At 37.9% G+C, this 10,697-nt stretch overlaps 1 protein-coding gene across 1 annotated transcript; it reads right to left on the reverse strand.

Annotated features, from left to right (window-relative positions):
- Window positions 1-3,581: 3,581 nt before the first annotated feature.
- LOC106748533 (serine/threonine-protein phosphatase 6 catalytic subunit) lies at window positions 3,582-8,476 on the reverse strand. The gene is made up of 7 exons (XM_014627180.1): window positions 8,336-8,476; window positions 8,079-8,174; window positions 7,587-7,794; window positions 7,421-7,500; window positions 7,195-7,300; window positions 6,891-7,052; window positions 3,582-6,670 (listed from the first exon to the last, which is right to left on the reverse strand). The coding sequence occupies exons 1-7, from the start codon at window positions 8,402-8,404 to the stop codon at window positions 6,480-6,482; spliced, it is 912 nt and encodes a 303-aa protein (XP_014482666.1). The 5' UTR covers window positions 8,405-8,476; the 3' UTR covers window positions 3,582-6,479.
- Window positions 8,477-10,697: the final 2,221 nt, after the last annotated feature.

Raw genomic sequence — 10,697 nt, forward strand, 5'->3', positions numbered from 1 at the left:
ATATATACACATATACATAGATATATTTCACAAGGATTTCCCAGGATTATAGTCCCTTCATTACGAGATCTTTCGAGCAATGCGCTGAGTTAATTCTTGAGAGAAATATCAAGACATCTCGAAAATATTTTTATATTTGTTTTTAATCATTTTTTTTTGTGACGAATGAACGTTAATAAACTTTGGTAATTTAGACTTTTAAGATGATAAAAATAACACGAATTTTAATGTTTAGTTGCAGATACATTTTGCCCGAATAACGGTTTCAAACGGAACACTCATTCATGTATTTCAATTTAAAAAATTATTTTGTCCATTTATTAATTACAATTAATTTAATTATAGTTAACAGTTGTTGAAATACTTAAAATTAAAAATAGTTGTGTAGAAATGTCTATATATTTATAATAATGGAAGATTACATGTATATTCGTTTGAAAAAATTAAATTGCTCAAAAGATTGTAAAAAATGAAGAGAAGGGCTGTCATTCCGGAAACCTATATATTTTATAAAAGAAAAAAATGTGCATCGATGTCTGGGAGTACAGCAGCTGCTTACGGGAGGGCTAAAGCGTTGGATCAGCAAGACTTAGGGCATTATATATACTACAAAGAGTATTATCATGCCCAACCTTTAATATTTAAGTGCGAGTGAGAGTCTATCGAGTAAAAGGAAGAAAGGGGAAAAAATTTAATGAAAAAGAGAAAAAAACATAAAAAGGAAGACGAAGAAGAAAAAACGCAGAGACCATCCCGCGCCTCTCGTTTGTGGGTTCAACTTTGTATATATTGTAGGAAAGATTTTCAATAATAACTCTATGTTGCAGAAAGAGAGAAAGTATACTAGTCTCCTGTCTTTGTATAATTCCGTGTTAAATACCCGCTCTTACGTATGTAGGCCGTGGCACAGCCATTTGATAGAAAATCGCAGGGAAGCTAACGAATGTGTAGAAATGCAATTCTTTGGGATTCCTTTTTTTTTCATTATGTCGCACTTGTTGACGCACGCGCGATACAGAACGCATATATATAATGTCAGTCTTAAATAACAGATGTATTTTCTCATCATCTTTGCAACAAATATCTTTGATTTGAATTGCTTAACGTTATGAATGTGTGACTTGTTGCAAGGGCGTTACATTTATTTATTTTTAAGACGGTATTATATATGTACATATTAGTACAATGTAAAATAGTATATCAATGTGTTTCTAATTTTGAGGAGAAAAGGATTTTAGAACAAATTTTTTCTCGATAAAATAATTTTTCTTTTTCTATTTCTCAAATATTCGATTTCATTATCATTACTTTTAATATTATCAGACATATACCCTAGTACCTTGTTACATTTCATTAATTTGCTAGCGCTCAGGTTTTCACGCGACTTGCATAAATGTTACTTTATTTTACTTATATATTTATCGGGGAGCGTAATTTTCCTCGATTGACGATAATTTCTCGTGAATTTTGCGCGAGAAACGCAGATGCGGTGCGTCATTTTCTTTAGCTTCCTTTCGATTGAAAATTTCGCTTCGAAATGGAGATAATGGTGGACGTTTCTTGCTGTTGCTGTATCTAAAGAAGCGCGCGAAATATACAAACGTTTAACCCAAAAACGACGCGGCCGGAACGAGGAAAGAAGTAAGAAAGCGCCGGATTGGTTAGAGAAAAAGTAAGTGAGAGAGAGAGAGAGAGGAAGAAAAAATGAAAATATGAGAGCGAGTGCGTATACGCGCGCGCGCGCGCGTGTGTGTGTGTGTGTGTGTGTGTGTGTGTGTGTGTGAAAGAGGGAGAGAAAGAGAGAGAAAGATACTTTTTCAATGAGTGAGTCAAAAGTTACCAATTTCTACCTACGTTTAGAGAGTACGTTTTTATTATCTCGTTTACCTTCGATTATATTCCTTTTGTAACTGAGATTTCGGATGCGCCGCGTGAAATCTTGCCGCTCTGCTGGGAACCGAGTGTTCGCCCGACTTGCAATCTCGGAAGTGTCGTCCCGTCGATCCCGTCAGCGATGAATCCCTCCAGCGAATCCGTCGAGTGAATCGCGCGTATTAGTCGCCCGAATAAATTGCCCGATCGCGTGTCTCTCACTGCCCGGCGCGCGTACGATATCACTTCTCGCGGTAACCGTTTTCGCGCTCACCGTTTCACGAGTCCTCTATTCGCAAGGTGGACGAAGGAGCGCGTCGATCGATGTGCCCGCTCGATACGCGACTATGTTCACGCCGTACGTGGGACATTCTGTAACTCACGCATTTACCATACCTCTGTTTCGTTGAAACTACTGTTGCTATTGGTATTTGTGCTTATGTTCTTTCGCTGGTTTCTCCCACAGCGAAGCATCACATACTTCTTCGAGAGCGCATATTTTGTAATGTTTTGCTCGTAGATCCTTCACTGTAGAATACGCGATACGAGAGAGCAATCTGTTAAGCCGGCGAGGACTGAGCTGATGATCGAACCACATTGTACCTGATTGGTCTAAATTCAAATTTTCAATTTCAAAATGACCAATGAAAACGATCGCAGCGTCTTGCTTGAACCCGCACACAGTCTTACGTTAGACTACACTAATAAGAAAGGAGACTGCAGGGGAAATAATCGATTTCCAGAATGTTCGATTTAAACGAGCGGTTTTTAATTAAGTCTAAAAACTTATTGTTTAAATAGGACACTTTAATCGGTTATTTTCCTCGATACATGAGAAGCTTCACACCAACAACGAAACTCGCCCGTCGCATTTGTTACTGCATTTGTTACTATTCGAATTTCGCTCTGAGGTTGCAATTAATTTTTATACAAAATCGCAAGCGAAATTCAGAGATGTAATACGAGTTACATAATTAAATGAAATGTCGCGTAATGATTTAAAAAAAATGAAAAAGTCGCAGTCACTTGCAGGATCGAGATCAAAGACGGATAAGGGTACGCGTTTGTAGGTGAGAAAAATTAATTTCATTTTATAGAGCAAATCACATCGCACACAATTAAATTTGACCAATTTGGGATCGAGGGCCTCCGGTTCCGGGCAAAACAGGCCGAATTTCACGCGCGGCGCGTGAACCCCCCTGTATTTTTATGAATAAATAAGATATTTAAAGAAGAAAAAAAGTAAATCTGAAGTCTGTTTGGAGATGCCTTTCATAGGGATTATAAATGTAGATAATATATTATACATAATGAACATAAAATACACTATATTATTATATATATATAATTATATATATATAATATATATATTATATATATATATATATATATAAATAGTAAGAAGTAAATAGAATTATTATATATATATATATATATATACATATATATATATGATATATATATGATGATGATGATGAAAATAATATTATTACGAAGTAAATAAACTGATTAAAGATTAATAAAAAACTTGTGCGCTGTTTATTCGTCTTATCGTGCAACTTCTCCTACATACCTCCCTTATCTCATTTGTTAGCAATGGTTTGTACTGTTCTCGTTATCACAATTAACAGCCACACTTGTGCACACGCTATACACGCACGTACGCACGCACGCACGTACGCACATCGGGAGTATATCCATTGACAATGTAGAGTGCAATTTTTTGCGCATTTTTATTACAGACGTTCTCATTACATTAACATAACAAAGTCTATACTTTCAAGGTACATGATGATCGTTCAAAATGATGTTCTACCTGTGAGATCTTTAAGGATTTATGCGCAGTGTTCAAGCTCCCGCACGGAGCATTAAGCTAAATTAGTCTCGTTACTTGTCTCGCTTTTCCTCTTCTCTATCGCAAGTTGTATTTCCTTTGTTTTTTTCTTTCGCGAGCTCTTGTTGATGATTAATATCGAGTGACACTCCGCGGAACGGTGTTCGATTCCAAAGTCAATACGTAAGACCGACACCGCGTCTTGCTCGAGGAATTAATTTAAAAAATGGCACATCGATCGGTTTAAGTAATCGAAAATATAACGATTAAAAGGATTGAATCGATTCATGTGCCGCTTTCAAGATCGTTCATTTCAGAGGATTAATTCCAGCCGTTCTCGCGTATTGATTTTGCAATCGAGCATTATTCCGCGCAGCCTGAAACATCGCGTCGCCGCAAGCGCTTGGACACTTCGATAAGATTAAAGCGATCACAGACAGAGGCATTTCGGAGACGAACACCGCCGCGAACACCCCAGCTTTAGATACAGAGGCTAATACTTTAGGATTTCTAGGATACCCGTATCGCGCGTAGAGTCATTCACGTCGTGTCATCTCCGTTTCACGACTCGGAGGCTGCAAATGTAGCGAGTCGAGTTTGTAACGCAAGCTCCTTGTCTCGTTCTCGGTGCAACAATCTCTCTCTATCTAATGCAATATCTCGTTACAGGTGTAAACATGTAAAGTGTCAATAATTAAGTAACAATAGTAAATGTGTAGTACAAATAGATAAAACATTGGCGCGCGTGGCATTCTTATAAAAAGTAATGAGAATACGCGCACGTAAAACGAATAATCGTAAGAAATCTCGTGAAACACAAGTGGTACCGTAGAAAAAGTTTCGCGAGTGGAGAAGCGAGGATACGTCCCTTGCACAATACGGCGGATCAGTTCGCAAAATGGAATAAAAGTGAAAGGGAGGATAGGTGTGATAAAAATTTTTCTCCGTACACATGTCCTCATTTAAGCTCTGGTACCTGTATGATCCTTCGTCCTTATGTTAGTTCGTCTATGATTATCTGTCAGTAAGAAAAGCGTTTACTTCCTAGTAGACCGTCGTGTTATAGTTCTGAAGGCACTGTTCAAAAGTCCATTACATTTCTCGAGATAACCGGGTCCTCCGAGACCTCTTCCAAAGTGTCCGCGACATGGAGTGTCGTTATAAACATCGACGTGACCATTACACACGCCTCCTCCTTCGATCTATATCACAAAATTCAAAATAGAGTAGTCTCCACTTGACAGCCAGTGCCAATGCCAATGCCGTGTATTCGTCGGGTCTGTGATCGGGTTAGGAATTATCGTGAGCTAGCAAAAATCGATGGTCAGAATTCAGGCTTATGATACGCAATGGCCGGTGCACTTCATTAATTATGTAACGATATCGTATCATTATATTACAGAAACGCTTATTAATTTAGAGGCACATTGCTAAGGGTCTCGGTTATTTCTTCTTTTTTTTCCTCTTTTCATTTCAAGTTGCTCCCTACGTTAATGAACTTACGACAATTAACTAATTACGATTATTCCGTACGACAACGATTTGGCATACAATATCGGAAACTGTACAAAGATTCGGAGAATATAGTAAGTGTTCGAAAATATCGCTCTGTACACACGTAGAATTGAGAAGTGCGGCGAACGAATGGCGAATGTTTCGAAAAGAATAAGCAACGTGCGTGTCAAGACACTTGAGAGACGTTATTGAGCTCGGAATTTCTTAAAATTAAGCGTAAAAAATGTCATGTGCATAACAACAAACGAGAGAACTCCTCTACAGAGATGGTACACAATCCCGCTATTGGATTTCCTTACCTAGGCAGGAAAACTTTGGCTACCGCTACATGCTATTTGTACTTCGGCGAAAAAAGAGCCGAATTTACACTGCTAAGAACACTGATTGCGCGTCTAGAAGAAGAAAGTAACTGCACGCAGCACACACAGTACCTAAACCGGAAACAGATCATTTACATGTTCAGGAAGACCTTAACAGTACTATATATGCTCACGTTTTTAATAAACCTGAATTCTACGCACGATTGTAATATCAGAGAAGCATTCACCGTGCTCAGAGAGTGTACTTTGCCGGAATGTTTGGAATATGGTACATCTTTTTTTCGCTTTTCTTCCTTTTTTGTTTTTATTTAATCGTTCACACACAGCATTGGACTATTCGTTATTTGCGTTCATAAATTATTTAAAAGCTCTTAGTCTTTTGAACACTAAAGTCCATGATGCTGCTCTGAGATATGAATGCTCTACAGAATGTACACAGTAGACAGCAAAAGCGTCTAGACCACAGAATGTTCACGTTTGCTCCATGATGCAAAATATCTTTCCATTTCGAACTACAAAAATCAGGCTGATGCGATGGCAGATACTATGTATATATATAAAAGTTAGCTTTACAACATATAAAACTTGATAAAGTTCTTAAAAAATCTAAAGAACATTCCCTGAACAAGTAATCACACGACAATTCAGTCCTCTAAGTATTTCGCATTTCGGTCGTAGAACGCATCCAAACAAGTTTCTTTTTTTTAAAGGGAATTAAAATTCTAGAGTAATATATATATATGTATATATATATACGTGTATTGTGTGTATGTGTACTTGTGTTTGCATGTGTATGTATTATATACTCTCACAAATTTGAGGTTCCGTCATGGTACCAGCCTGGATCCGTCAACCGAGTCATGTGATTCCGTAAAGTCTAGACAGAGACACTTCTTTCCCCCCCACACACGTCCGTACAGATGGGCCACTAAGTTAGATCACAAAAAGTATGGAGTGGTTGTTAGCGGTGGGATTACTCTCTCAGAATCAGGCACCGCCTGGAACAGCACGGGTGTTCTCTGATCCACTGATGTGAACTGCAGGATACTAGCTATGTTACCGCATCGATAACAATAATTTGGGGCTGACCACACTGTGACGAGTTTGTCGTTAAACATGTACCTATAACCTGATAAGAAATACGCATTTTGTCAGCACATGTGTGTATGTGTATATGTTTACGAGATATTTGAAGGGTTGAACAGAGTAGCATAGCAAAGGGAAATTAAGAAAAAAAAAAAAAAGAATCAACAACTAGAGAAAACAGGCAGAGAAAAAATGGCTGCAATAAGAAAAAACATAGAGAAGTTACACCTTTACATAATACTAAAATACTCTGATGAGTATACCTTCGTGAACTAATTGGTGTGCTCTACAGATGAGTTTAAGGTCGTTTACTTCCATGAACATGTAAGTCACTTTACTGCCAAATAGCCAACCTGCACCACGCGGGCTCACTGACCATGTTTCTACATCTTCTGGATCAGACCAGACCAAATCACAGAAAGCACCTGTAGTAATTAAAGAGGAATATTAAATATATCTTCTTCTATGATAATACTTAAACAAGCTGTGCAATATTTAATACAGTTAAGCATTACTTTGTGTAATTGATGTTTTGGTAATATATCGCAAATATAGTTATCAGCATACCTTTGTGTGGAATCTCTTGATTCCTTTCAATCGTTCTAATTTGATCTAGTGTTCTAATAGCTGGAGATAATCCACCATGTACGCAAAGAACCTGTTCATCGATTAACTACAGGACAGAGGACATTTCATTTAAATGTTATAATGTAGAATTTTTCAGTTAAATACTCAACTTAAATATACTTTACTTAGTTTTTTCCAAGATAATTTATGTAGTCTAAATACTCACGGCAGCAACTGTGAGCAAATCAAACACCCTACAACAGTACTTCCATGCATTAGCATTACCATATTTGTTTTGGCATTCATCTGTAATGGGAGGTAAGAAAATTCAATGAAACAAATGCAAATATCTATGCAAACATAAAACAAAAGACATACTGCTGTTTGCTTACCATAAAATCCATAAACATGTGTGATTTGTCTAGATTCGTGATTACCGCGAAGTAGTGTTATCCTGTCAGACCATTTAGCTTTAAGTGTGAGCAGACGAGTGAATGTCTCTAGACTATAGTAGCCCCGATCTACAAAGTCTCCTAGGAATATGTAATTCGTATCCGGTACTTGACCACCATTGCGGAAGAGTTCCTCCAAATCATAAAACTGCAACAGCATGGAAATGTACGCAATCTATGGTATCTATCCGCATCCTCGTCGAAATAACTAAGTACAGACTATTGTGAAACTAGCAAGAATGTAGACTTGATTAAAAGTTAGTTCTCTCTTTTCAATACTTTCCAGATGACTTTTGTCTTTCATTGTAAGGAAGGTCATCTACACAAGATGATATTTTGCAGCGCACGAAGCCTTCACGACGACTCTGTCATGACTTCGGGGCCAGTGACGATGCTCCGATTTGGAGGTTAGGGAGCATATCCGGAACTTACCTGTCCATGGATATCACCACACACCGTCACCGGGGTGGACACAGGCTGGATGTTGGACTCCTCCAGCAACAAGTCACATACGATGTCACAGAGTTTCTGTCGACAGCGTGAAAATGACGGCGTGATTAACGGGGAGGGTAAAATACGCGCTGGAGTTACAAATAACCTATCGGCGCTGATCGCGCGCGGCCGTTGTCGCCCGCGAAGCGGACCGTTCGTTCTCGACGCGGACGCCGATCCCGCGTACGTTCATTTACCTTGAGATCATTCTCGGGCAGGTATTTGCACTCTTTCGCGATATCTATCCATCTATCGACGTCTGACATTTTGGACTCGCACCGTAGTAGGAAAATACTGATCGCGCCCCCATATAGCTACGCTCATCCGTACGTACGCGCCCGAAGCTAGCTGAATCTCGCGAAGAGACGCGAGCGCTCGTACCGTTGATAACATTCGAGCGGATACGCATCGAAGTTCCGTCGCTTCGATATGAAAAGGCGACCGAAGATTTTTGTGCACATTCCAGCTGAACTTTTCGTAACTTTTTCAGATTTTTATATAATTGATAATTTAAATTGAAACTTTTAAGTTGTTGTTACCGAGTACATTTCTGTTTGAAGGTGAGTCTTTTCATGATGGTTAATCCTACGAATAGAAATTTATCTTCTCTCTATAGTTTGCTTTTTTTCTCTTCTCCAAGTAGTATGTGTTAGTTTCGTATATGTTCTTTAAACGTATGTAACGTTTCATAATCGTATTACATATGTTTAAAAACGTATATGAAACTAACTGTGCTACCTGAGTCGTTTCGATGCACGAACGTGTTCGTGCATCGCATTCCATTTATTTTAAATATAATAATCGCAAGAAAGCATACAATTAAAGAAATTAGATTTAGTACACACGCATCAGTCAATGAAGACCAATTTGATGAGCTTGATAAAATGATTATGTGTTTCGTTTCACATTCACAAACATTCACAAGTCTCACCGACTCCATTGTTCTGTTTTATAGGTCATACAGTCGTTGTGAAGTCAATATAAGATTCTGGGCCACGAGTTCTCTTGAATGGGTATTGCAAAAATAGTTGAATTAATTTTGTACTCTATAATCGGACATGAAAAAATCTCGTCGCACAAAATGTAATCGATTTTTCCATTCTACGTTTATGTTGAACATGATTTTTATACATTACATCAGTAAAATCATGCAATTCTATTAGAAACCCAGAGAGCATAAATATCCAAAAAAAGGACATATGACGTCTTTTAGATATTTTGAAGTCGTGTTTAATATATGGTGATATAAGACATCTTTAAGATGTTTTTAAAACGTCTAAAAGACGTCTTATGTCCCGATTTTGGACATTGTGCTGTCTGGGGAGTAACTGAAAAATAACATTAAAAATAGAAAAAGAGGAGGAGGAGAACAAAATTGATAAAATTTTCATAAATATCTCTGTGAAACATAGATGATATGATTTTAATTTTAAATTGCAAATTTTTATCCACGAGTGAACGATAAAAGCGTATTGCCTCTCTCTGTCGCTTTCTCTCTCCTTCTCTTTTTCTCTTATATTTATATGCGTTTGTATACAGCCATTAAAGAAGGGGGAGTATACAAACGCCTATAAATTACGTCAGAGCTTATCCGGCGTTAAGTGTGCACAATCGATCATTTTCATGCGGCACATGTCATAGTTAGTTATAAATAGTCCTGGATCGTATAAATTGATATAAATGAATGTCGCATTTGCATTAAAATGGTAAACATGGTTTATAATTGCGTGTTCCGTCATTATATCAACTAATTACTTAATTCAGTTATAGGATCGACATGTATACGCGATATATGCCACGCCAATTGCTTTACGGGTCAATGATCAATAACGACAGCCAATGTCGCGGTTCTCTTAAACGGACCCGCTTCTAAATTCGCCAATCGATCGGCTGAATTTAAGGACCACGAGGTGTCAAGTAGGCCGATATAATTCTCACGCCACATGACGCGCATCACATACTGATGAATATATATATATATATATATATATATATATGTTGTGTGTGTGTGTGTGTGTTCCGTGAGATATTATCTTCTCGTTGAAAATCGGGCGACATTAAGACGCAGCATCAAGTTCATGACGTAATCGAATATTCTATATTTATTTCCGAAATAGGTATTCTGTTTCTAGTATAGAAGAGAAATATATACATTTTTTTCGCTCGTTTTAACCGCACATCTTTCATATTTTTCGTACTTAAAATGAAATAAACATCTCGAGCTTACGAGATAGACGAAAGATCGACAAATGTAGTTAAAAGTGTCGAAAGTGCTGCTGAAAAGAGCAGCTCTTTTGTATATAAGCGGTATGAGAAAGTGCATCTGTAACTAACGAATCTATAGTCAAGTGTGAGATCGATGCGACCGTTTCCGAGGACGATTCCACTTTATCTCTTTCTCTTTGCTTCGCCAGTAAAAAGAGGGAAAAACGACAGGGGGAAACTGATCTGGTTTTCACTTTCGCGCACAGCGATGATGGGAATTTTTGCCATGCGACTTTGAAAATATCGCGCGCGCTCGCGAGCGAATGGCGTAACTTCGACAAGCTGACAATTTAG

This window comes from Dinoponera quadriceps, unplaced genomic scaffold (assembly GCF_001313825.1).
Source record: "Dinoponera quadriceps isolate SergipeBrazil2010 unplaced genomic scaffold, ASM131382v1 scaffold2872, whole genome shotgun sequence".
NCBI classification, from domain to species: Eukaryota; Metazoa; Arthropoda; class Insecta; order Hymenoptera; family Formicidae; genus Dinoponera; species Dinoponera quadriceps.